Here is a 27,528-nt window from a genome sequence, read left to right on the forward strand (position 1 = left end):
CGACTTTGTGGGTCCGGATCATTTTAGATTTTTCTTTAAGTTCGATGCCTATCCCCCCAAGCAGTGACAAAATCAGCAATCTGAGGTTAATCATTAGAACTTGTTTTTTTTTATGGAGATAATTCCTCTGTTGTAATCAGCCTTGATATGTACTTTCATCTGGACTTTAAAACTGTATTACTCAGAGTTGCAACATTTGCCCATATAAGAGGAAAATGACCAGGTGAACTTTCTGCCTTTTAACCCAATTCATAACTTATCTTTAAACAAATTAACTTTTTTGGGTGAGTTGGAGTGTAGGATCTTTTTTTCTTTCACGTTAACAGTTTACAATCCCATTATTGCCCTTTTTTGACCCATTCCCTCCTTATCAGTCCTTGCTGGGAGTACAGTTTTGTGGTGCCCTCCAGTACCTTCCCCAAGTTCCCATTCTTCATATGTGGATCTGGACCGAGGCACCAAAAATCCATGGTATAACCGATGGGATAGTACCCACTGGTGCCTTGTTACGCAGCTGCCACCCCTCGTTTGCATGGAGCCAACAGGTGCCCGTTCCACTAAGGGCACATTTCTGGCACCTGCCCGCTATCGGGGGGGGGGGAACGTAGGTTCCCAGCCCCCACCACGCCCTGAGGACTCATGCAGGCCCCCTCCCAACCCCACCTCAACCCTCTGTGTAAAGGGGCCAATGCAGAACTTTTATTTTTGGAAAAATGTTTTCTTTTGGGAAGGCCAGGCCAAGTTGGGAAACCCAACCCCAGATATGGGAGCAGTATTCAAGTATTGGATGGACTTTTACAGAGTTCAGAACTGTTGAGGGGGAAGGAAGTGTTTGACACGAAGGATGCGCCAGAGTTTCTAGGAGACGGTTTTAGTGATGTACTTTGGGCAGCCTCAATCTCAGTAGGCACTGGTCTGTAGTACTGAGCTCTCTAAGAAAGTGGCACAAATTAGACAACTCAGAGAGGCCACAGACAGGCCAGTGTGAGAGATAGAAACCTCACACTGCTACAGCTACGTTTGTGAGATTGGGGTTAAGGGACATTACTGGAGCAGTGTAGAGGGGACTTTACAAAATCTAGGCTGATACTCCTGTGCAGCACTGAGGGAGTGCTGCATTATCGGAGGTGACGTCTTACGGACGACATGTTAAACCGAGGCCCCGACTGCCCTCTCGGGTGGACTTGAAAGATCCAATGGAACTATTGTGAAGAAGAGCAGGGGGGTTCTCCCTGGTGTCCTGGGCCAATATTTATCCCTCAACCAACATCATGAAAACCGATTATCTGGTCATTATCTCATTGCTGTTTGTGGGTCCTTGCTGTGTGCAAATTGGCTGCTGTGTTTCCTAAATTATAACAATAACCACACTTCATAAGGTACATCATAGGCTGTAAAGTGCTTTGAGGTCGTGAAAGGTGCTATATAAATGCAAGTCTTTCTTTGGTAAAGGTACATGCAGACAACATGGTTGCACAGGGAGGCAGATATCAGGATTACTGGATTAGAGAGACATCTGAATGTTTCCATCCCTGATCCTACCCAGTGACTGCGTGTGTGGGGCTGGTGGACGATAACAGGATCAGGCTCGGCTGACATTGCCCCAACAACTTGATAAGTCCACCGATCCTCACTACCTAGGCTCCCACGGGGTAGGGCTACCTGGGTGGGGAACCGGAGGGTGGCTGACATCGCTGGCACTGTCCCCCGTCAAACAATCAGGTCCTCCAGGGAAGCACAGGAGGGGAGAAAATTGGCAAAAAGACGTGAATAAGATTTTTTTTTACTCCTCTGCACAAGTAGACCTTTATTGACTTTTTGTTTTGTCAGTGTTACAACTGAAATCCAGCAACACAAAGATACGACGACTAAATAGTAACTTTCAGAAGGGAATTGGATATATACTTGAAAACGAAAAATTTGCAGGGTTATGGGGAAAGAGTAGGGGAGTGGGACTAATTGAATAGCTCTTTCAAACAGCTGGCTCAGGCACGATGGGCCGAATGGCCTCCTTCTGTGCCTTGTGATTCTACACAACAGATCTCCGAGCTGTAATGTGCCCAACACTTCAACGTCAATGCCACCCCCGGTTCTACAGCTCCAGTTACATTTCAAAGGTACTTGCAGCTAGCAAAGACAAATCACCATGCCCAACCTCTACACAGGCTTAATTCCAGGTGAGGTGACTGCATAGTGGTTAGGGGCAGGAATCTTGGCTAATTTTCCCCTCCCTGATCAAACTATGCTGAGGCCAACTTGTACCAGCTCTACTTCAGCTTAAGCCACCCTCTTCAGGAAAGGGACGGCATTGGAAAAAACTATTTCACTCCCAGCTGATAACATATATAATTAGCCAAATACAAATTAGAATAGCTTTCTTTCAGAAAGTAACATTTTGGGATACGGTATATGAGTAATTTGAGACATGACATGTGGTGAGTGTAACATGCTCGGGAGGAACAGGTGACTTTGGACCTATGGTTCCCAAAGCTCTCCACCACTGGGGGTTTTCCTCGCCTCTGTTGGAGACTCACTGATAGAGATTGATTGCTATGATTGGTCAACAATCCATTATTGTTTCATCATGCAACTACCAGGGTGGTAAAAGGTGAACTTGATGGACCTCGGTCTTTTATCATCCATCAATTCCTGTGTGTCATAGTCACCAGTGTAGTGAGATAAATGCCTCCACTTGTGAAACCCGTTTGTGAGTTCACCGTTAAATTTGTTATTATTAAACGGAGGTGTAGCAGCAAGGCCCATTGTGCAGGAAGGATTCAGCAAGTCATGCTTAGGCAACATTAAATATGTGTTTTCAAAGCTTGCAGATTGTAGGAGGATGACTGCTAGAGAGTTCCACAGTTCTGAGATCTGTGTTTTAGAGAATGTTTTAAGAATGTTTTAAGAGTAGGAGACAATGTAATGAGTTTTAAGTGGAGCAAAGGGGGTGAAAAAATCTGACCAGGAACCAACAAACAGGATAGAAATTAAGATAAAGTTTATGAGTGGGGTCTATATGATGCTGTATTGCTAGCCAGGGTATTACTTGATAATTTGGCTGGCACAATTTGGGCAAAAAAGGACAATCAGGAAGTGCTCAAAGCAAGTGGAATTTAAAGAGATTGTAACTTTGTACACATGAAGAATACCTTAACCTGAACAACCTTTCCTCCCACCCATTGGTTTTATAGCTCCTTGTACAGTTGTAGATACATTGCCGAAAAAGCCTTTTAAAAGTACCTGAAAATATTGTTCTGTTTATTTCTCCAACAAGTTTCTGTAATCATCCAGATGATTCAAATTTTTATTACAATTAAATCTAAAAGAATTTAAGATAATTGGCAAAAAAGCCAGAGGGGAGAGTAAATAGGGAGAAACTGTGTCCACTGGCAGGAGGGTCAGTAACCAGGGGACACAGATTTAAGGTAATTGGCAAAAGAACCAGAGGGGGGGATGAGAATTTTTTTTACACAGCAAATATGATCTGGAATGTGTTGCCTGAAAGGGCAGTGGAAGCAGATTCAATAATAACTTTCAAAAGGGAATTGGATAAATACTTGAAAAGGAAAAATCTGTAGGTTCTATGCGGAAAGAGCAGGGGGAGTGGGACTAATTAGATAGCTCTTTCAAAGTGCCGACACAGGCACGATGGGCCGAATGGCCCCCTTCTGTGCTGTATGATTCTATGATTCTAAATGGCTCAACAAGACCTACTCAACACAGTTCACAAATATCTCCTGACAGCTGTGGGCAGAGGTCTGGGATCAGGTTACCTGGCTGTCATCTCGGACTCTAAATAGTGTAAGACTTGCAGGCAGAAGGGTGGAAGCAAAAATAGTGAGATAAACTGTACGGAAAATCCCCCCAGAAAATGAAGAGTAAAATGTGTTTCAGAAACATTTATTGAACATTCACAGCTTGTTCCCTGCATTTCACTTTAAGACAGGGGGTGTCCAAACTGCAGCCCAATGGGCCATGAGCAGCCCCCAAGCCCCTGGCGATCCCCAAGAAAACTCAGTCCTATTCGTGCTTATACTCCTCACTCGCTGGTTTGCCCTTTGTGTGTGACCTGGAGGTTTGGGAAGTGCTTTCGTCGAATGTGGCCCCTGACCTAATGGCCCAAGATGAAAAGTTTGAACACCTCTACTAGGGTTGCCAATCCTCCAGGATTGACCTGGCGTCTCCAGGAATTGAAGATTAATCTCTAGGGCACTGCTGCGAGCAAAACCCAGGAGTGAAAAATCTGCGGGGCACTTAAAGAAAATTGTTTTTTTTTTCATTTTCTTTGAACACTTTCACTTATTAGTTATAAAAATTTTGGAGATGGGGATAAAAAAAGGCTGTTTGACCGAGAGTCAAGAATCATCCAATCAGGTGACGAAGAGTCTGTTTGTTTCCCAATTGGCCATGGGAAGGCAGGGTGCCGCGAGGATGGACGTGTGAGGTGACCAATGGAGGGAGTGTGTGGAGTGGGGCGGTTGGAGGCAGGAGGTCATGTGATGAAACCTCCAGGAATAAGTCCAACCAGAGCTGGCAACCCTAACCTCTACTGCAAAAGATCAAAGCTAGTTCAGCAGTGGGGCTAGTAAACCATTAGTGCAGCAGTGAATATGACATTTCCTCTCTTGTTCCTCCTAAGATCCAAATTTGTTTTCCTACTTCATCCTCCTTACGTTCTCACTGCCTTGAAATTGAGATTCAGCACAATCTCCAACTCAAGTTCATTCTTTCTTTCCTCCTAAAATCCATTGGGTTTCAAAACCCAAGCTTGGGATCCCCTGGTGGCTTAATGAGTAACTGCACCAATGGCTGTGCTGTACAGATCAGGAAATGTCCCCGGTTCGATACTCTGGTCTGTGCTGAGTTGGCTGATCTCAGTTAGGGCAAACAGTAAAGGTAAAAAAATTTCTAAGCAGAGGGCTAAATAAGACGGTTCCTGTACCCGATAGATGGGAATGCCAGATATGGGTAGGGTCAAGCTTGACTACGATATCTCCGACAGTTGAACACCCCGCCAATATTTACTCTCTAGGTGCACACGTGACGAATGGTCACATGAGCGAGGAGCGAGCTTTACAGATCACGAATGTCTGAGGTTCAGTCCTCAGTCTACGCTGCATTTGCTGATCTCAGCCAGGTTTGGCGATAAGGAAATACAATTGCGCTCAGTGCCCCCGGGCAAAGGGAGGAAAATTATATAACAGCCAGAGATCATGCCATAAGCGGGGGGATTGCTTTCAGTGTAAAAGTTGCTTCGTCACCCATCTGCAGGAGACATCTGAAGTTTTAGATGGTTTTTCTGCATGACTGGAGGCTCCTCAGCATGGAGCTGCTCGACCAAGGTCTGCAACAAGACCCATCAGTGAGCATCCTCGCAGGGTGTAATTTAGGCCGGCATACATTTCAGTCCCAGTTACCAACTGGTGGATGTCCAAACTAGGCAGCTAAAGTACAGCCCAGCGGCAGGAACACATCCCATGAAACTTCATTACCCTCAGCAACTACTGGCATCAAGTTTCACTGCACAGGCTTATCGCATCACCTAATTATTTATGTAAGGGTGGGGGGTAAAGATCAGATGGCTCAGGGGGGTTTAGCATACCGATACTGCCCTTTCAATGCTCGGGCCTGGATTCAAATCTAGGCCAGGCTGGCGAGAGAAAAATCTCCTCTGTCTGCTCGCTGCATGTGTCTTGTATGAAATGAGCTTTTGAGTGCATTCAGCCAGTTCCTGACGGACATGGGGCACTCAGCACAAACCTGCCCTCAATTTGGCACTGACTGACAGCTTCTCCGAGTGAGACTATCAGGATAGCTGGTGTGGAAAATAGAAATGGCTCGTGCTAGTGTAGTAACAGCGGCTCTTCGGAGAGTGGGACAGAGTAGAGGGAGCTTTGCTCTGTGTGTAACCGTGCTACTCCTGACCTGGGAGCATTGGATGCTGACAACAATAACAACAACTTGCATTTATATAGCACCTTTAATGTAATAAAACATCCCAAGGCACTTCACAGGAGCGTAATCAGGCAAAATTTGACACCGAGCCACATAAGGAGATATTAGGGCAGGTGAGGTAGGTTTTAAGGAGTGTCTTAAAGAAGAGAGAGGTAGAGAGATGAAGAGATTTAGGGAGGGAATTCCAGAGCTTAGGGCCCAGGCAGCTGAAGGCACGGCCGCCAATGGTGGAGCGATTAAAATCGGGGATGCGCAAGATTGCAGAATCGGAGGAGCTCAGAGATCTCGGAGGATTGTGGGGCTGGAGACGGTTACAGAGAACAAGAATGAGAATTTTTAAATTGAGGCGTTGCCGACATAGGTCACGGGGATGATGGGTGAGCGGGACTTGGTGCGAGTTAGGATACGGGCAGCAGAGTTTTGGATGAGCCCAAGATTACGGAGGGTAGAAGGAGGGAGGCCGGCCAGGAGAGCATTGGAACACAGTCAGTGGGTGAAAAAAGTGGGAGCAATGTTCCCCTTCTCAGCACTAATTTCCTTCACCTTGAGCCAAAATTATCCTCTCCCAATTTTTATTCAAACCTTTTATAGGGCTCGCCCTTACCCAAGCAAGTAGGAACCAATGTAAAAATCCCCTTAGCAGAGGATGAAGTAATAAAACTCACCAGAGCAAAGACGCTGGATGCCCTTGTTTGACGACTGGTTTGTGAAGTCAGTCCGTATATTTGGATCCGATACTCCCATTAAACATAAATTTGAACAAGTGGGCCATCTCCACCTGGAAGCTGTGCCTAGGAGTTGTCCCCCCCCCCAACACAACCCCCATTATCAGTCAATTTTCTCCCTTCCAACCCGTCGACTTCTGATGGGGTACGGCTGCACAGGCTCCCGCACAGCCGTAACAATGAATATTGGCAGGCTCTTTAAATTCAAGGGACATCGTAGGAGAGAGCAAAGTCTAGTCCTCGTTCAACAGGCATTTTCCAGCCGGGGGTGGGGGGTTGAGCAGTGGGAATCCCGGCTGATTTCCCCCATCCCCCCCCTCTCTCTGGTTGAGGGGTGGTGAGGAAAACTGTAGCACCCCAACTGCTAACCTGCTCGAGATCACCTAATTCAGAGGAACACACCCGGGGCCTCCTGGTCTGCATGGCTCAGTTACACATTGCCTTTAGCAATGGAGCTGGAGCTCGGGGAATGGGGTGGGGATAAACTAATAAACTAGATGAAGGCCTAAGACCCACAGTATAGGATAATCCCAAGGTTCAAAAGAGTAGGAGAGATGACAAACTAAACTGAGGGATGGTGCTACCTTAACTTGGATCAAACTGCTGACCTCAATACTTCACGTTCTACACAAGAGGATCCGCTGTAAAGTGTTTCAATACAACCAGCTTACAGCAGCGGTAAGGGAGAAACAAACAAGTCGTCACAGCCTTTTTTCTCACACAATGCGATCACATTGGACTGGAGGATGAGAGTCTCTTTGGGTGTGTAACAGTAGTGGCAGCATGTGAGAGCCGTACCAGTTAGTTAGATGGCAAGTGAATCAGAACAATTGATTTTTTTTTCTCACTGTATTATAGTTTCATTCCAACAGGAGTGGGGGAATTAAAAGCAGGCTCACTGGAAATCCAACTGAAGCATCAAAGGACACTGTGGTTTATAGAGAGAATTTCACCATCGGATGCCTTTTAAAGAGGGTCAATATACAGCCCCATCTGGGCACCCTTTAAAGAGTCAATATATGGTACATACCTTACAGGTCTCCGATCTATCTGGATCACCTGTGGCAACGCCCGCAGTTCCAGGCAAAGATCATGACTGACCCATTCCTGTTCCTATGTTCGTGGACACTCAGCCCATCAAACCTGCTCCACCATTTTGTCAGCCACGTCAGCTCTATCTTATTAATCTCAATTCCTCATCTTTTTTCCATATCCCATAATACCATTACTTACTTATTTCCCAATTAATTGTCTGTCTCTCTATCCATTAAACACCGTAATTAATTCTGCACCAATTTGCCTCCTGGGTCAGTCTGCTCCCACAATCCTACGACTCTGTGTGAAGAAGATTTTACTGGATTTGTTTTTAACCTGGCTTTAGTTTGAATTTTAGAATTATGTTCTCTCATCCTACATTCCTCTCCTGGTGGGAGTTGTTGTTCCCGGTTCACTTTTGTCAGTTCCCTCCATTGTTTAAACACCTCAATCAGATTAATACCCGCATCTCCAGAGAATACAATCCCAAGTTTATCCAGTCGCATAGCTTCATCCCAGGTGAATCGATGCTGGACTTTCACCAAGGCCAGTATATCCTTCCTAAAGTGGGGCACCCAAACTGAACACAATAAGGGCTAAACGTATTCCCCAATATTCCCAGTCAGACCTGGCCACCATTCTGTATCACGGTAGTACTTGTGATGAAACCCCTATACCCATTAGCCCGTTTGATCAAGTTTTTGCACTGTGAGATACAACATATATATATACCTTGACTGCTAAATCCCTTTGCTCATCGACAGGAGCTTCTGCTTAAACTATATTCCTCCTACCTGCCATTCTTACATCCAAAGTGTATTACCTCATGCACTTATGTTAAGCAGCATCTGCCACCACTTTACCCACTCGCTTAATCCACCCACATACTTTTGCGATTGTCTGCTGGCCTCCACAATTTACGATACCTCCTAGCTTTGTACCTCCTGCTCCGTTGCTCTATGTGGAGTAGCTAGTCAGAGAGGGGCTGCCTGCACTGTCAGGAACCGGCACAGGTAATCGCAGATCTTCCTGAAAGGCTTACAAGGTCTTTTGAAGTGAGTCACAATCAGGACCCCCTTTTTTTAATATAGCGACAACCTCAAAAAAAATCAAATGTTTCAGAATTATTGTTTGTTTCTTCTCTTCTCTCAACTTTTGTTTGGAATATCTTTGTTTAAATAATAATAATGAGTAACATTTAATAACAAGGGAAACGGAATTAAAATCAGCGAAACACAGCAATTTACCCAGGGTCCAGCTTCGAGTGGATATGATACAATGATAACAATGCTCCCCTGATGTCTCAGTGAGTTTATCCAATGAGTAACTGAGTCACAGGACAGGAAAGCCCCCAGCTTTGAACCCTAGTCTACGTTGAGCATGCTGATCTTAGCTGGGGCAGTAGTAGGAGTGCTATAGCTGACTATTGGGAGAGGAAATTGGCCACGGTTCCCATTCCTGACCACTATTCAGCGGCCCTAACTGGGACGTACAGTGTGTAGGTGTCTGGTGAGGATAGAACTGAGCTCAGTGGCGACGCACCCCTCCCTCACTGTCACTGTCTAGGCTCACAGGTGAGGAATAGCCACTTGAGTGAGATACCAGAGGGGTGACCACGGAACTGTACCCTGGCAAGGAGTCAAACATTGAGGAGGGGAGGAGAGAACATTGGTAGGGAAGAAGAGAACTGGGCCGTCTAGTCAACAATTTTCAATTGTTATAAATGTAAGCTGTGGTCACTGATGGTAGATAGTACTCCGCGTGTAAAGCTCCGTCTTCACAGACCAGACGCTGTAAATAATGCTTCCGGTTCCACAGTTGCAAAAACAGAGCCAGTCCTACTGTGATGTGCAAAAGTGACGTAAAAAGGCTCCTTAGCCACAAGATTCCCTCTTTAATGAGTTGTGCTCAATCCAAACCTCTTGTTCGTTCCTCGCCCAGGTAGAAAACAAGTCACAATTTTGAAATGATGAGACCCGTATTAGATCAGGTAAATGCTTCACATGTATCCAGGATCTTCCTTCCGGCAGTACTTTAGTCCCTGTTTTTCTCCTAGTCGGATATTCTCGGCATTTACACAGTGTTCTTGGCAATCGCGATCAATGCCCGTATCCTGCAGACGTCTGCCACTTTCATGCTGTACTCTGGCACAGTGAGAGACGCTCCCATGGAGACAGAGGAGTTTCTAATGACAACAGGAGAAGGCACATGCTTATAATCCCACCTCAGCTCTCAGCAAGCCAGACTCGTCAATAAAAAGCGGATACAGTCGCTAAACATTTCTAACGGGATGATGGAGACGATCTTTTTTCCCTCCCCCCATCTCCCAAAGTCAATTTTTCCATTTGTCCTACCTAAATTTCATTAGAGAGTCTCGAGGGGATCGGGCCGAGCAGTGAAACTCCCTGGCAGCAGATCCTTCCAGAATCCGCTGCACGTTTCTTTCCGTTATTCCGCCCCCTAAACAACAAAAAAAAGAGAAACAAAAGATGTACGGCATACATTTTGTTAATAATTTCGATTACGCAGCCTGCACATAGACACACAAGGGAACTTTTATTATCTTCCATACTGGAGGGGAGACCCTGCTGGTAACGGAAATCAGTGGATAATCGAGTCCCCAGATATTGGTCTTGTGTATGAGGAACAGCAGCACCGTCAGCACGGAAATGAAGACAACTACAAAATAAATAATGTCTCTTCCTCGGACTGTGAAATTTATTTATGGGCTGTGCAAAAACATTACGTGGAACACTGTAGGATTAACTTAACCAGTATGTCCCTGCTTCAAATTACACACATTCTGCTCCTTTATTGCTCTTTAAACCAAAACCAATGGACCACAAGAGTGATGGGTTAACAGGATTGGCAGAAAGGTCGAGAACCAGAGGACACAGATTTAAGGTGATTGGCAAAAGAACCAAAGGCAACATGAGAAAAAAAATTTTTTATACAGCAAGTTGTTATGATCCGGAATGCGCTGCCTGAAAGGGTGGTGAAAGCAGACTCAATCGTGGCTTTCAAAAAGGAATTGGATAAATACTTGAAGGGAAAAAATTTGCAGGGCTACAGGGAAAGAGCAGGGGAATAGGACTAACTGGGTTGCTCTTACAAAGAGCCAGCACAGGCTCGATGGGCTGAATGGCCTCCTTCTGTGCTGTAACCATTCTATGACATGGCCACAGCCACCCAGAGGCAGCATCATGCACTCCCAGGTCAGGTACAACATGGGAGGGAGGAAGGAAGGAGAGAACATTGATTTAAACTTTATAAGTGGCCCCATGACATTCATCTACGTTGCTCATAAAACCCAAAATCTTGGACAGAAGTGTAGCACGGTTAGATACAAACTAAAGCTCCTTTCACACTGCATCAACCGTTGCAGATCACGTGTGACATTTTTCTGATTCTCACAACAACCATCCTGTGTCCCCATCTGAGTGATTTAGTCCCAACTAGGGCCAAATTATCAGCAGTTTATCTGCTTTGGGTCCGTGCCTACCAGGAACTGGAATGAGACTGACCCAATTCATTTCACGTGAGAACCAATTTTTGAGGGGGGGGTTGCACCAGTCTAAACTTGTATTTATTACTTCTAGTTAAGCAGCATTAAGTTCCCTCGAAGGTTCAGTGGGTTTATTCTGTGAATAGCTGAGCTATACAGAACGGGAAGGTCCCTGGTTTCATCTCCAGTCTGGGCCGAACTAGCTGAACTCAGCCAGGAAGGAGATAGGGGTGTTACAATTGGCCTCTTAAATCCAAACCGAGCTGCCAATCAAACCTATTTGCTAACAAAACCCCACGAGATGCTTGTATTTGAATTGAACGGCTTGGCCCTCCCTCGGACCTCTGCCGCAGACAGGACAGGACGTTTGTGTCTGGGCTTATTGCGTATCAAAACAACCTGGGCCACCTTCTGTGCATGAACCCGGTTTTTAACCCTGGGTGTACCATGATGGGAAGAAAAAAAGTCAAAAAATAATACATCATAGACAAAGATGCTCCATTTTTTGGCATAATCCTTTTCTATACCAATCGCTATTTTTTTATTATTCGTTCATGGGATGTGGGCGTCGCTGGCGAGGCCGGCATTTATTGCCCATCCCTAATTGCCCTTGAGAAGGTGGTGGTGAGCCGACTTCTTGAACCGCTGCAGTCCGTGTGGTGAAAGTTCTCCCACAGTGCTGTTAGGAAGGGAGTTCCAGGATTTTGACCCAGCGACGATGAAGGAACGGCGATATATTTCCAAGTCGGGATGGTGTGTGACTTGGAGGGGAACGTGCAGGTGGTGTTGTTCCCATGTGGCTGCTGCTCTTGTCCTTCTAGGTGGTAGAGGTCACGGGTTTGAGAGGTGCTGTCGAAGAAGCCTTGGCGAGTTTCTGCAGTGCATCCTGTGGATGGTACACACTGCAGCCACAGTGCGCTGGTGGTGAAGGGAGTGAATGTTTAGGGTGGTGGATGGGGTGCCAATCAAGCGGGCTGCTTTGTCCTGGATGGTGTCGAGCTTCTTGAGTGTTGTTGGAGCTGCACTCATCCAGGCAAGTGGAGAGTATTCCATCACAATCCTGACTTGTGCCTTGTAGATGGTGGAAAGGCTTTGGGGAGTCAGGAGGTGAGTCACTCGCCGCAGAATACCCAGCCTCTGACCCTATTACAACCCTTCAGACTCTACAGAGTCATAAAAAGTGTTTGAAACCACAAAATAATTGAAAAAAAACCAGAAAAGTGGGTTACCTGGTACAACAATAATTCTTCGTTTTGCCTGAATAATGTAAATGGAAACAAAAACAGGAACCAGTATTAGTAGCTAAAGGGAGAGGATTACTGCAGGACTTTAGTTACTATTATACACACAACACAAGATTAAATGTAAGAGATTTAGAACAGAGGGCAGGAGAAACTTCTTCACAAAGAGAGTTGTGAGTCTGTGGAATTCATTTCCAGGGTTAGTGGTTGAGGCAGAAACGGTGTCAACAATGAAGATTAGGTTGGATCGGTGAATAAAGTAAAAGCACTGCACACATCCCCCTAGCATGCTGCAAAACTCTGCTGCCCGTATCCTACCTCGCACCAAGTCCCGTTCTCCCATCACCCCTGTGCTCACTGACCTACATTGGCTCCCGGTCCGGCAATGCCACGATTTTAAAATAGTCATCAGTGCTTTCAAATCCCTCCATGGCCTCGCCCCTCTGTATCTCTGTAACCTCCTCCAGCCCTATAACCCTCCAAGATCTCGGCGCTCCTCCAATTCTGGCCTCTTGTGCGTCCCTGGTTTTCTTCGCTTCACCATTGGCGGCCGCGCCTTCAGCTGCCTAGACCCTAAGCTCTGGAATTCCCTCCCTAAACCTCTCCGTCTCTCTACCTCTCTCTCCTCCTTTAAGGTGCTCCTTAAAATTTACCTCTTTGACCAAGCTTTTGGTCACCTGTCCTAATATCTCCTTTTGTGGCTGGGTGTCAAAATTTGTCTGATTTACGCTCCTGTTAAGGCGATTGGGATGTTTTCCTATATTAAAGGCGCTGTATAATTGCAAGTTGTTATTGTTGTAGTACATTGAACAATCAGTACAGCTGCTCCACCCCAACTCACGCACTGTTTAATCCACACAGCTCTCTGTCATGCCAATGTCCAGTCCACAGAGCTGCTGCAGGACACACAGCATTCATGCCAAACTCATCCCTCGCATCTCTGCAGTTCATGTTTCACTGCATAGAATTGCATAGAATTTACAACACAGAAACAGGCCATTCGGCCCAACAGCTCTGTGCTGGTGTTTATGCTCCGCATGAGCTTCTTGGTCTGTAACAAGATTTTCTCAGCGCTAGAGGGCTCAAAAAAATAAGTTGTGCTGCTCTAAAGAAGAACCCCGCACAAACCACAAACTCACTTGTTCTACCAGGTGCCTGATGGTCGGCAGTCCCTCGAGAGCCGTGCTGTCACATCCGCTGGTGAGAACGCGTTCGAAGCCCAACGAAATGAGGCACTCCAGGGCCACCGTGGGGTCATGCACCATATCAAACGCTGCGGGGACACAAAGCAGCAGCTGGTGTCAGAGACCCGGCTCACTCACAGGAACAAGAGAAATCAGGGAACTAAAATTTGGGCACGTGAAGACCCCCACCCCCGCCCTCCTTCTCCAGATAGTGTGAACTATCGTGGACTCGACCCATCCCCTTTCATTTTCTGTGGGACTTACCTTACGTCTCGGATCAGCTGCCAGGCAGCCGACAGCTCCCGCCTCCCCCGTCACTTCCAGTTCAATTTACATTGCAGCGCCAATTATGTCATCAGGCCGCGACCTTGGAATGTTAATGAGGCCTCCGCCTGCCTTTTGCGGCGGCCTCGTCGCTGGCCTGATTCCTGTACGTTAAAATTTAAAGGGGCGGGAATGGGGTCGGGTTGCTTGATCCTGATATTTTAACCCTGCCCCCCCCCACCGCCCTCGCCTGCCCGTGGGGGGGAGGAACCATTGTATCCCTTGAAGTATTTGATCTCCTCAGGCCAACCCTATAACCCCCAATCCTATCCCCAAGAGCCATTCTTTCCATTCTCTGAAGTACTCACCCCTGTGAAAAGTCACCGGCAAAGGTCGAGATTCAGCTGCAACAGAAAAAGAAATGTTTAAACATTCTGAATGGTTATCAGCTCACTTCAAAAGAAAAAAAACAACTTTTCTCACAAGAATAAGAACTAGAAAAGACCATTTGGCTCAATAAGCCTTTTTTGGTTGGTTTCCTGCCATCATCTCATCATTCCCTTCGCTCGCCAGACACAAATCTAATTATCTCATTTCTAGCTTCACCTTCCGTGTTTCAATTCACTTATTTCTCAATTCGATTACCATTTGGATTAAACTCTTCCACTTGACTTCTCTTCTTGCACCTAATTTAGGGGTTTAATGAGAATTGGGACCAAGGGATGCCGAGGCAGAGCGTATGGACGAGATGAGCTTGGAAAGGCCTTGGGGGGGGGGTGGGGTGGGGTGTGTGGAAGACGAGGGAGAAACTGGGGAGAGAGATAGCTACAATGACATGGATGTGCCTATTTAGAGTGCTGGCCTCAGCAACTGTATATCACAACTGTGCTCCAGACCACAGACTGCCAGTGAGTAATACCACAGGACATCCACTAATTGATATTATTAGTGAAACAGAAATTGAAAGGCATCAAAATCATGAACAAAATTTTTATTTACGTGGAATTACATAGAAATTACAGCAGGCCATTCGGCCCAACTGGTCTGTGCAGGTGTTTATGCTCCACACGAGCTCCTCCCACCCCTCTTCATCTCACCCTATCAGCATATCCTTCTATTCCTTTCACCCTCATGTGTTTATCCAGCTTCCCCTTAAATGCATCTATGCTATTTGCCTCAACTACTCCATGTGGTAGTGAGTTCCACATTCTCACCAGTCTCCAGGTAAAGAAGTTTCTCCTGAATTCCCTATTGGATTTATTAGTGACTATCTTATATTTATACCCCTTAGTTTTGGACTCCCCCACAATTGGAAATATCTTCTCTACGTCTACCCTGTGGGTACAGTAGCATAGTGGTTATGTTACTGGGCTAGTAATCCAGAGGCCTGGGCTAAAATCCAGAGTCATGAGTTCAAATCCCGCCACGGCAGCTGGCGAATTTAAATTCAATTAATTAATTAAATTCAATTAATTAAATAAAAATCTGGAATTAAAATACTAGTATCAGTAATGATGGCCATGAAACTACCGGATTGTCGTAAAACCCCATCTGGTTCACTAATGTCCTTTAGGGAAGGAAACCTGCCGTCCTTACCCGGTCTGGCCTATATGTGACTCCAGACCTACAGCAATGTGGTTGATTCTTAATTGCCCTCTGAAATGGCCTAGCAAGCCACTCAGTTGTAAAATCTCGCTACGAAAAGTCATAATAAGAATAAAACCGGACGGACCACCCGGCATCGGACCACTAGGCACCGGACACGACAACGGCAAAACACCAAGCCCAGTCGACCCTGCAAGGTCCTCCTTACTAACATCTGGGGACTTGTGCCAAAATTGGGAGAGCTGTCCCACAGACTAGTCAAGCAATAGCCATACTTACAGAATCATATCTTTCAGCCAACGTCCCAGACTCTTCCATCACCATCCCTGGTTATGTCCTGTCCCACCGGCAGGACAGACCCACCAGAGGTGGCGGTACAGTGATATACAGTCAGGAGGGAGTGGCCCTGGGAGTCCTCAACATTGACTCTGGACCCCATGAAATCTCATGGCATCAGGTCAAACATGGGCAAGGAAGCCTCCTGCTGATTACCGTCCTCCCTCAGCTGATGAATCAGTCCTCCTCCATGTTGAGCACCACTTGGAGGAAGCACTGAGGGTAGCAAGGGCACAAAATGTACTCTGGGTGGGGGACTTCAATGTCCATCACCAAGAGTGGCTCGGTAGCACCACTGCTGGCCGAGTCCTGAAGGACATAGCTGCTAGACTGGGCCTGCGGCAGGTGGTGAGCGAACCAACACGAGGGAAAAACTTACTTGAACTCGTCCTCACCAATCTACCTGTCGCAGATGCATCTGTCCATGACAGTATTGGTAGGAGTGACCACCGCACAGTCCTCGTGGAGATGAAGTCCCATCTTCGCACTGAGGACACCATCCAACGTGTTGTGTGGCACTACCACCGTGCTAAATGGGATAGATTCAGAACGGATCGAGCAGCTCAAAATTGGGCATCCATGAGGCGCTGTGGGCCATCAGCAGCAGCAGAATTGTATTCCAGCACAATCTGTAACCTCATGGCCCGGCATATTCCTCACTCTACCATTACCAACAAGCCAGGGGATCAACCCTGGTTCAATGAGGAGTGTAGAAGAGCATGCCAGGAGCAGCACCAGGCATACCTAAAAATGAGGTACCAACCTGGTGAAGCTACAACTCAGGACTACATGCATGCTAAACAGCGGAAGCAACATGCTATAGACAGAGCTAAGCGATTCCACAACCAACGGATCAGATCAAAGCTCTGCAGTCCTGCCACATCCAGTCGTGAATGGTGGTGGACAATTAAACAACTAACGGGAGGAGGAGGCTCTGCAAACATCCCCATTCTCAATGATGGCGGAGTCCAGCACGTGAGTGCAAAAGACAAGGCTGAAGCGTTTGCAACCATCTTCAGCCAGAAGTGCCGAGTGGATGATCCATCTCAGCTTCCTCCCGATATCCCCACCATCACGGAAGCCAGTCTTCGGCCAATTCGATTCACTCCACGTGATATCAAGAAACGGCTGAGTGCACTGGATACAGCAAAGGCTATGGGCCCCGACAACATCCCAGCTGTAGTGCTGAAGACTTGTGCTCCAGAACTAGCTGCGCCTCTAGCCAAGCTGTTCCAGTACAGCTACAACACTGGCATCTACCCGACAATGTGGAAAATTGCCCAGGTATGTCCTGTCCACAAAAAGCAGGACAAATCCAATCCGGCCAATTACCGCCCCATCAGTCTACTCTCAATCATCAGCAAAGTGATGGAAGGTGTCGTCGACAGTGCTATCAAGCGGCACTTACTCACCAATAACCTGCTCACCGGTGCTCAGTTTGGGTTCCGCCAGGACCACTCGGCTCCAGACCTCATTACAGCCTTGGTCCAAACATGGACAAAAGAGCTGAATTCCAGAGGTGAGGTGAGAGTGACTGCCCTTGACATCAAGGCAGCATTTGACCGAGTGTGGCACCAAGGAGCCCTAGTAAAATTGAAGTCCATGGGAATCAGGGGGAAAACTCTCCAGTGGCTGGAGTCATACCTAGCACAAAGGAAGATGGTAGTGGTTGTTGGAGGCCAATCATCTCAGCCCCAGGGCATTGCTGCAGGAGTTCCTCAGGGCAGTGTCCTAGGCCCAACCATCTTCAGCTGCTTCATCAATGACCTTCCCTCCATCATAAGGTCAGAAATGGGGATGTTCGCTGATGATTGCATAGTGTTCAGTTCCATTCGCAACCCCTCAAATAATGAAGCAGTCCGTGTCCGCATGCAGCAAGGCCTGGACACATCCAGGCTTGGGCTGATAAGTGGCAAGTAACATTCGCGCCAGACAAGTGCCAGGCAATGACCATCTCCAACAAGAGAGTCTAACCACCTCCCCTTGACATTCAACGGCATTACCATCGCCGAATCCCCCACCATCAACATCCTGGGGGTCACCATTGACCAGAAACTGAACTGGACCAGCCATATAAATACTGTGGCTACGAGAGCAGGTCAGAGGCTGGGTATTCTGCGGCGAGTGACTCACCTCCTGACTCCCCAAAGCCTTTCCACCATCTACAAGGCACAAGTCAGGAGTGTGATGGAATACTCTCCACTTGCCTGGATGAGTGCAGCTCCAACAACACTCAAGAAGCTCGACACCATCCAAGATAAAGCAGCCCGCTTGATTGGCACCCCATCCACCACCCTAAACATTCACTCCCTTCACCACCGGCGCACTGTGGCTGCAGTGTGCACCATCCACAGGATGCACTGCAGCAACTCGCCAAGGCTTCTTCGACAGCACCTCCCAAACCCGCGACCTCTACCACCTAGAAGGACAAGAGCAGCAGGTGCATGGGAACAACACCACCTGCACGTTCCCCTCCAAGTCACACACCATCCCAACTTGGAAATATATCGCCGTTCCTTCATTGTCGCTGGGTCAAAATCCTGGAACTCCCTTCCTAACAGCACTGTGGGAGAACCGTCACCACACGGACTGCAGCGGTTCAAGAAGGCGGCTCACCACCACCTTCTCGAGGGCAATTAGGGATGGGCAATAAATGCTGGCCTCGCCAGCGACGCCCACATCCCGTGAACGAATTTAAAAAAAAAACCCTTCATAATTTATATTAATAAAAGTAATATATATATTAATATGAATGATAATATTTACTGTCCCTTTAATATATTCAGTGAGTTTTCTGAACTAGACTGTCACCATTTGTTTCCACAAATGAATAGTCTACGGTTTGGTTGTAGATGAGGTGCTGCAAGTCTGATCAGCTCTGTACCAGGCCCCTTCTCGAACCAAGTGTCAAGAGGGTGGCTGGAAACGATGCCTCCAAAAAGCCATCTCTCATCTACAGGTTCCCAACTGCTGCTTTCCATGCTGCTAACCCACTCTCTTCAGTCCTTGATCTTAATCAGAAGACTGTATAATTCAGTGACCAACTGTTACTGAATGTTCTCAGTATCGGACTGCTGACTGGGACTGATTAAGCAGCAGCAATTAGGAGACCAAAGGTAGAGTAAATAAGGAGAAACTGTTTTCACTGGCAGGAGGGTCGGTAACCAGAGGACACAGATTTAAGGTAATTGGCAAAAGAACCAGAGGGGAGATGAGAAGAAATTTATTTACACAGCGAGTTGTTATGATCTGGAATGCGCTGCCTGAAAGGGCGGAGGAAGTAGATTCAATCGTAACTTTCAAAAGGGAATTGGATAAATACTCGGAAGGGGAAAAATTTGCAGGGCTATGGGGAAAGAGTCGGAGAATGGGACTAATTGGATAGCTCTTTCAAAGGGCCGGCACAGGCAGGCTGGACTGAATGGCCTCCTTCTGTGCTGTAAGATTGTATAAGAGTGGAAGAGGCAGCAGCAATTGGGAAACTAGAGGGAGGGGAAAAAGTCGAGCAGCTTGGTCTCAGCGCTGGATTCATCTTAACCACTGGTAGGGCGGAAACTTGAAGCTGAATCAGATCCAGCCAGGGCACCACAACAGAAGCTTGTAGTGAACCCATAGATCGTACAATGAAGGCCCGACAATCAAACCATATAGAGCAGTGTCCAAGATTCCAGGCCTAGTCCATGCTGGATTGGTTGATCTCAGCCAGGGTGGCAGTCGGGTGCCCATCGATAGGGAGGAGAAACATCAGTCAGGGTCCCTTGCTCCTGACCACAATCTAGTGCCCCCCCCCCCCGCTGGAAAGTGCGCACATGTTAATATCAGCTATGAGGAGATGATTAGGCTCGGCTGGGTCAAAGAGCACGACAACACTAACCACCGAGGCTGACTGGCCGCTTGGTGAGGGAATGGGGTCTCTGTGGAGCAGTGTCCCAGCATGGATCAACGCCCTCAGGGAAGGGGAGGGAGAACAATGGAAGAAAACAAACAGGGAAAATGAAGGAACTGTAACGCACTCTGGAATGCCTGGCGGCACCTAGGACTAGCGGGGACCCCTACCAATCAACTCCATGCATACTTCAGCGTTGACCCTTCCATCTTCTGTCAGTGCGCCGAACACAGTGCCGTCCACCCCGTTGGCTTTGGCAAGCTTGATGTCAGCTTTCATAACTTCGATCTCACTGTCAGAGTAGAAGAAGTCCCCTCCTCGCGGGCGAATCATGGCAAACACCGGAATGTTCACGTACCGTTTAATCACCTGCAGTAGGCCTGCCGAGATCGAGAAAAGACAAAATGGGAAAAGGCCACTTTGATCCTGAATAATTTCCCCCCTCAACAACAACAACTTGCATTTATATAGCGCCTTTAATGTAATAAAATGTCCCAAGGCGCTTCACAGCAGTGTAATCAGACAAAAATTTGACACCGAGCCACATAAAGCGATATTAGGACAGGTGACCAAAAGCTTGGTCGAAGAGGCAGGTTTAAGGGAGTGTCTTAAAGGAGGAAAGAGACGGAGAGGTTTAGGGAGGGAATTCCAGAGCTTATGGTCTAGGCAGCTGAAGGCACGGCCGCCAATAGTGGAAGAGGCAAGAATTGGAGAAGCACAGAGATCTCGGAGGGTTGTAGGGCTGGAGGAGGTTACAGAGATAGGGAGGGGCGAGGCTATGGAGGGATTTGAAAACAAGGATGAGAACTTTAAAAATCGAGGCGTTCCCGGACCGGGAGCCAATGTAGGTCAGCGAGCACAGGGGTGATGGGAGAATGGGACTTGGTACGAGTTAGGATTCGGGCAGCAGAGTTTTGGATTAGCTCAAGTTTATGGAGTGTGGAAGATGGGAGGCCGGCCAGGAGAGCATTGGAATAGTCCAGTCTGGAGGTAACAATGGCATGGATGAGGGTTTCAGCAACAGATGAGCTGAGGCAGGGGCGGAGGCAGGAGATGTTATGGAGGTGGAAGTAGGCGGTCTTGGTGATGGAGAGGATATGTGGTCGGAAGCTCATCTCAGGATCACGCAGGATGCCAAGGTTGCGAACGGTTTGGTTCAGCCTCAGAGTGGCCAGGGAGAGGGATGGAGTCGGTGGCTAGGGAATAGAGTTTGTGACAGAGACCAAAGATTCGGACTTCCCAATATTTAGTTGGAAGAAATTTTTGCTCATCCAGTGCTGGATGTCGAACAAGCAGCATGACAAATCAGAGACAGTGGAGGGGTCAAGAGAGGTGGTGGTGAGATAGAGCTGGGTTTCGTCAGTGTACATGTGGAACCTGACGTTCCAGGTAATGCAGCAAAGCTCCAGAATATTTGCCCATCCCCAAACCTCCACTGTTCAACTCTGGCCAGTTGCCTTCCCCAGAGGGAATGTTCTATAGAGTATGCGACTACTACTGTTTGTACCTTGAACACTCATTCCCATTTCTAACCAAATATTTACCCAGGTCTTTTTTTTTGAATGAGCTAATTACAACAAACTTGCAATTATATAGCACCTTTAATATATCCCAAGGAACGTCACCAAGAAGTGGAAATTGGCAACCAATATAAATCGGGGAGGTGGGGGGGGGGGGGGGAAGAGATGACCAAAGGTGTGGTTTAACAGGTTGGATTGAGGGGTGTTTAAAGGCATGGGGAGAAGCAGCAAGGTGGATGGGTTTAAGGAGGGGGTTCCACAGTATAGGGCCTGCAAGGCTGAAAGCTCTGCCAGAGACGGTGGAATGAAGGGAGGCAGAATGCAGTGGAGGGCAGAGTTAGAGGAACAAAGGGACGAGCATAAGCAGGGAGGAGATTACAGGGGTAGGGGAGGGTTGGGCAATAGAGCGATTAGCAGATGGGGACAAGGGTTTTGAAATCAGTGAGTTGGGGGTTAGGAACCCCCATAGACAATGTAGGACAGCGAGGATTGAAGTGATGGGCCAGCAGGACATGGGATGGATCCGGATGTAAGCAGCGGAATCTTGGATGAATTAAAGAGTTTACGGAGGGTGAATTTTGGGAAGCAGGCAAAGGGGGCATTACAGAAATCAAGGACAGCGGTGAGAAAAGCATGATTAGGGGTTTGGCTGCGGTGAGAGTGAGGTGGGAGCAGAGATGGGGAACGTTATGGAGGTGAAAATAAGCCGTCTTGGTGTTGGCCAGCAGGTGGGGTTTGAATTTTAAATCTGGGTCGAGCAGGATACCAAGGTTGTGAACCGTCTGGTGCAGCCCGAGTCCACAGTCGATGTTGATGGATGGAGTCAGTAATAAGACCGCAGAGTTTTTTTTGTGGGGTCTGAAAACAATGGCTTCAGTCATCCCAGTTTTCAATTGGAGCAAGAGCAACTGTGTTTGCTGGGAATCTGTTCCACACTTCCAGCAGTCTGTGGGAAACATTGCTTCTGATCTCTAGTCTTGCTTGAGCCATATTAATTTTCTATTGTGACCTCTAGCTCTGTGCCTACAGTACATGTATTCCAATTCTATTTTCCATGCCTCTCACTATTTCAAAAACTATTTACACCATCCCCCTCATCTTTTCTCCAAAGAAAATAAATTCAACTCTTTCGCCATAACTTAAGACGTGTTGAAATTAAATGAGTGAGGGTGCTCCCTCTATGGCTCAAGGGGTAAATGCACCTCATTGTGTGGGTTTGAGCTGTACAGACCAAAAAAGGTCCCACGTTTGTTGGTGCACTGTAATTAGTCTCAGCGTCAGAATGAGGACAATCTGTACCTAACTGCTGTCCAGTCATTAGCTGAAAAGTGCACTTGGGGAAGTGCCAAACAAGGGCAGGATTGGGCTTGGCAGGCTTGCCTCCCACAGCTGAATAGCTTACCAACACTTATTGTCTAGACTCGTGCCTTGAAGAATGACCACTTGTGCATGGACCCCCAACCCCCCCCGCCCCAGGGAACTGTAGGTCTGTATCCCAGTACGAACCAGTAACTTTGAGACGCTATAGAAAACTTAGGAAAAAGTTTCCAAACTTCAAAGAACAGGAATCTCGAACAAAAGGGAATCGTCAGAGTCTCTCCCAGGCATTTAGCTTAACATTTTGTGTCAAATGTTGTTTACAGCGGGTGCAACTATCGAGCCCGCATTGCTCAAGTGACCTCTTTTGAAAAGGCACTGGATTGTTTCTGATTGCCATGCAGGGTATTTGAGGGGGTGTCGCTCTTGCTTTAAAGCCTCAATAGCTGCAAGAGAAAACACTAGCAAATCCCACAACAGGGTGGCCTGTGGAGAGAGAAGAGAGCGATAGAGGCAGGGAAAGACAGAGGATAAAAGAAAGGAATAACATTAATACCTCTGCAGCCCACATGACTGACGCAATTGCAGCTCTTTAAACTCAGTTATTGGTGTGTCTTAGGTATACAACTTGTGACAGAAAATCTTACATCTAGGATTTGACCAACATTTACAGCATCTCCCAGCGACTTAACTTTTTCCTGCTGTACTCATCGGGCATTGGTTAGAAACAACAGATCTAAAAGCCACCAATGATGGCTGCAGTGCTCACCAATACTGGGAGTGGTGCCTCCTTCCATTAGGCTGGAACACAGTTCAATCCGACTTGCCCCTGAAAACAATCACAAAAATTAACCAATCGAGACAACTCAAAGACGTACAGGCAAAAAAGAAAAACGGTGAATTCCAGGAAATATCCAACAGGTCAGACAATAACTGGAAGAGAAACTGGGCTAATTCCTCAGAATGGGTGAAGCTGCACCCATCTGAGATGTTAACCTGCTTTACTCCTGTCACATGTTGACTGACTTGCATATTCCCAGAACTTTATTTTTTATTGAAGATATATTCACTGTCCTGCGGGGAAACTGCAATGGACTTTACAAAGTGCCGCCCCAATTGGACAGGAGAGAGTCAGAAGATGAGTTCACGTTTACAATTTCCCATACAGGGAGTTGCATGATTGTCAGTGACAGGCACCAAGTGAGGCGAAACACTGTCCCAGAGGAAAGCACGGCAACACTGGCAGGAGAGCCAGCTCAGGTAACCCCAGGGCATCCGACAGGCTATTTGCAGAGCAGCCCCAGCGGAGACACACGATTACTTGAACGCTGGCACTGGGTGCCTGAAATGGAAAGCATTCATTCCTCAGCACTAATATCATTCACTTTTATGAGGACAAAAATTCACAGCAGAAGTTAAAATATGGAGAACAGAGTTATTTCATTGCAAATCGCTGCAGTGGTTACATGAATTTTTCTTTTCCGATTAAATATTTTTCGGGTGAAGGCCCGTCAGCCCATTTGATCTCTACAGGATACCAACCATTCCCATTACAACTTTAATATGCACCTGAACAGGCAGACCGGACATGACTGCAAAGCACCTCCTGACAGTGCAGCACTCCCTCAGTACTGCACTGGTGTCAAGTCCCAATTAGCACAATCCAAGGTCCAGGAGTACGTGCTGCGGGACGCACTGAAGCGAAGTGCGGCCTACGCAAAGGCCCTAAGGCGAAAGGCCACCCCACCTTGTATTGTACAGAATGTGTTAGAAAATATGTACTGTGTTTTTAAAATTGTAACAATGAGATCATAGTGTATACAATCTGCACTCTATTGCTTTGAATGCTGTGCTGCATTTTGTGTCCTATATTTGAAAACCGTGTGTATCTTTAAATTTTATGAAATAAAGTACATTTTGAAAAAATTTTTTAAATTCCCGATTATAGGCCCAAATCCTGCAGTGGGGCTTGAACCCATGACCTCCGTCTCAGAGGCAACAATGCTACCAACTGAGTCCGGGCTGGTACCAATTCAGTGAGGGCATCACCGTACACCAATCGATCGGAGCATACCGACCATCGACTCCAGGAGAAGGGCTCCTGGGAATCAATCGCTTCGTAAATTTGAAAAAAAGGCATATTTTAAGCAAATGTAAGGAATCTTACAACACCAGGTTATAGTCCAACAGTTATAGTCCAACTATAACCTGGTGTTGTAAGATTCCTTACATTTGTCAACCCCAGTCCATCACCGGCATTTCCACATCATATTTTAAGCAAGTTCAGGCAGAGTAGGGCCTGCCACACCTCCGTAGGCCGTGACTGCACATTGCTGACTACGCACAGTCCAATCCCACTTCACAGCACCTCACGGCACTGATCTCACAACCTCAGCTGCGTCGGTGACTCCAACTGATGTGGAGGAGGCTCAGGCACAGTGGGTTTAGATGTGCTCCAGAGTGAAAGTACAAAGAACGGTTCACGGTTTTTGGTAATACGGTGGACAACTCAAGACTCGTACAGTAACGTACCTCCCCTCTCAGCATTGACAGCGGATTCCACTGAATCCACACACACCTCCATTAGTACATCTGTCGCCATCCAACCTGTGGATCAAAACAGACCGTATTGTTAAAGCGACAGTTGGAGCCGCATTGTTTACGTGCTCAAATTGTTTTAGCAACTCCTAAAACCATCAACTGTCTGATCACCAGAACCATTAACATTTTCCACTGGGCACCTACCTGGTCAGCCTCCTAACCAGTCCAATTGTTTTTTTTGGCCAAGTGAAAGGCGAAGGCCCATAATACAAGACAACTTGGAGAGAATACAAGGTAAGACGAGTAGCATGGTTAGGTGAGGCCAGCCTTGGGGTTTTAAAAGCCTATGAACTCCAGGAGGAACGGGAAATCTGAGGGAGGGAAAGAATTCCACAGGTTTGAGGTCTGTGGAAGATTGTAGGAAACGGTGCATTAAAGGCACACGAGAAGCAATGGCCATGGTAGTCTCAACAGAATAGAAAGATCGGAGAGAGAGACAGGCAGATATTGAGATAGAGGTGCTTGATGCTGAATTCATTCCATTACAATTTTGCCTCCAACAAGAGTGCCTTTGGACTTGCTTCCCATTGTAAACCACATGGCTCTGGAGGCACTGAAACCCTTCTTGGGGAAGGGTTTGGAAGGCGAAACCATCTGTAAGGCTAACTATCTCCTGCCGCTTGCACCTAGTGTCAGGTCAGCAAGTGGGCTCATCTCTCTTGGCACTTCCACCATTACTAACCTGAGCAGAACCTTCCCCCCCAACATCAGAAAATGTCCCGGGGTGGAGTGGAAAGGTTGCAAATGATATCCTGTAGTAACACGGACTGCAGCGGTTCAAGAAGGCGGCTCACCACCACCTTCTCAAGGGCAATTAGGGATGGGCAATAAATGCCGGCCTCGCCAGCGACGCCCACATCCCACGAACAAATTAAAAAAAAACTAGTTGCATGCAAGGGCTACACACGCCCAATATCCCATTGCTGCCCAATCGGCCCTGCTGGATAAACGGGGCAGATTTGGTTGGAACGGGACTGACTCAATACGAGAGGGATATACAAGTGCCACAGTTGCAAATAGTCTTCCATTCTCCGGCACTGTCATCCCTCAACTTGATAAATAAAACAAATTTAACAGATGATGTTCAATGTCTTTCGGATGAGATGTTTAACCGAGGCCCCGCCTGCCCTCTCAGGTGGATGTAAAATATCCCAAGGCCACTATGTCGAAGAAGAGCAGGGGGAGTTCTCCCTGGTGTCCTGGCCAATATTTATCCCTCAACAAACCCTAAAAAAAAGTATGATCTTGTAACTATCACACTGCTGTTTGTGGGATCTTGTGTCCTGCATTACAACAGTGACCACACTTCTAAAGTACTTCACTGGCTGTAAAGCGCTTTAGGATGTTGTGAGGTTGTGAAAGGCGCGATAGAAATGCACATCTCTTTTTCTTCTTTATTTTATATTATAATATAAATCTACACAAAATTTTGTGTAATCTCCATACTCCTTTTAGGGGTACAAAGTTCTACATGGAAAATGTACAGGATAAGTGATTAGGGCTGACAGGAACACACAGAGGGAAAAAATACAAATTAAATACCAAAGCACGATCCTAATCTGAGACCCGGTTGTTAACATTAGAAAGCATTCGGTGTCACTGCTAACATGCAAGTGGAAGTGTCAATCTAACCACCCCCTCTAACCCCTTCCCATTTGGCATGAAATGTCCTGGTGTTGAAGTCTTGGCATTGGCCGTTCCAGCTGCCACTCACAAGAGCTCATTCAATAGGAAACACAAGACAGCTGCACACGCAATCAGTCAGACTGCAGTTACCCTCAAGCTCTAAGCAAGCTTCCTCCTAAATCCCTCAAGCAATATTGCTAAAAAGCAGGTTATCAGTTCGTTGCTGATTGTGGGATCTTGCTGTGCGCAAATTGGCTGCCGCGTTTCCCTCCATTACAACAGCAACTACATTTTTTTTAAAAAGTACTTCATTGGCTCTAAAGCGCTTTGGGAACATCCTGAGGTGTTGAAAGGCGCTATAGAAATGCAAAGTTCGTTCTTTCTTTCTTAAATGCCTCGACTTGGAATGAAAAGCTCTTAAAGGCTGAGTCAGGGCTGCTGAGCTAGTTTACCTGTCAGTATAGGAATCCTGCTCGGTACTCAACTTACTGCTCTAGTATCAAAGCCTCTGAGTGGTTCAGATAACAGGAGGGGAAGTTGGGCTGAAGTCAGCGGGAGTGCAGACATTCTGATCATGTGATGAGGGATAAAACACCACCTCCAAATTAAAGAGCTACACACAATTTTGAGATTTTGGGGGGGTGGGGGAGATTGGTGTAGAAGAATCTACCTTTTTATATTTTGTGTCATTTTATCCACATTCACTTTTATGAAGTGAGCCTGGCTGT

The 27,528-nt window shown here is 46.9% G+C and overlaps 1 protein-coding gene across 3 annotated transcripts in view; it reads right to left on the reverse strand.

Annotated features, from left to right (window-relative positions):
• Positions 1-3,886: 3,886 nt before the first annotated feature.
• The window catches only part of cutc (cutC copper transporter homolog (E. coli)), a 31,579-nt gene continuing 7,937 nt past the window's right edge, over positions 3,887-27,528 (reverse strand). The window contains exons 1-9 of one of the 3 annotated variants that reach the window (XM_068002008.1): positions 27,253-27,270; positions 25,106-25,180; positions 23,343-23,402; positions 19,907-20,116; positions 14,278-14,313; positions 13,601-13,734; positions 12,450-12,477; positions 10,070-10,175; positions 3,887-9,900 (exon numbers count right to left, since the gene is read on the reverse strand). In XM_068002008.1, coding sequence (XP_067858109.1) covers positions 9,789-9,900; positions 10,070-10,175; positions 12,450-12,477; positions 13,601-13,734; positions 14,278-14,313; positions 19,907-20,116; positions 23,343-23,402; positions 25,106-25,175 — 756 coding nt within the window. In that variant the 5' untranslated portion in view covers positions 25,176-25,180; positions 27,253-27,270 and the 3' untranslated portion in view covers positions 3,887-9,788. Of the gene's footprint in view, positions 9,901-10,069; positions 10,176-10,406; positions 12,478-13,600; positions 13,735-14,277; positions 14,314-19,906; positions 20,117-23,342; positions 23,403-25,105; positions 25,181-27,252; positions 27,271-27,528 lie in introns of those variants that run through there. The other 2 variants (XM_068002007.1, XM_068002009.1) reach the window with 2 other exon arrangements.

Source organism: Heptranchias perlo, chromosome 21, assembly GCF_035084215.1.
Source record: "Heptranchias perlo isolate sHepPer1 chromosome 21, sHepPer1.hap1, whole genome shotgun sequence".
In the NCBI taxonomy this organism is placed as follows: Eukaryota; Metazoa; Chordata; class Chondrichthyes; order Hexanchiformes; family Hexanchidae; genus Heptranchias; species Heptranchias perlo.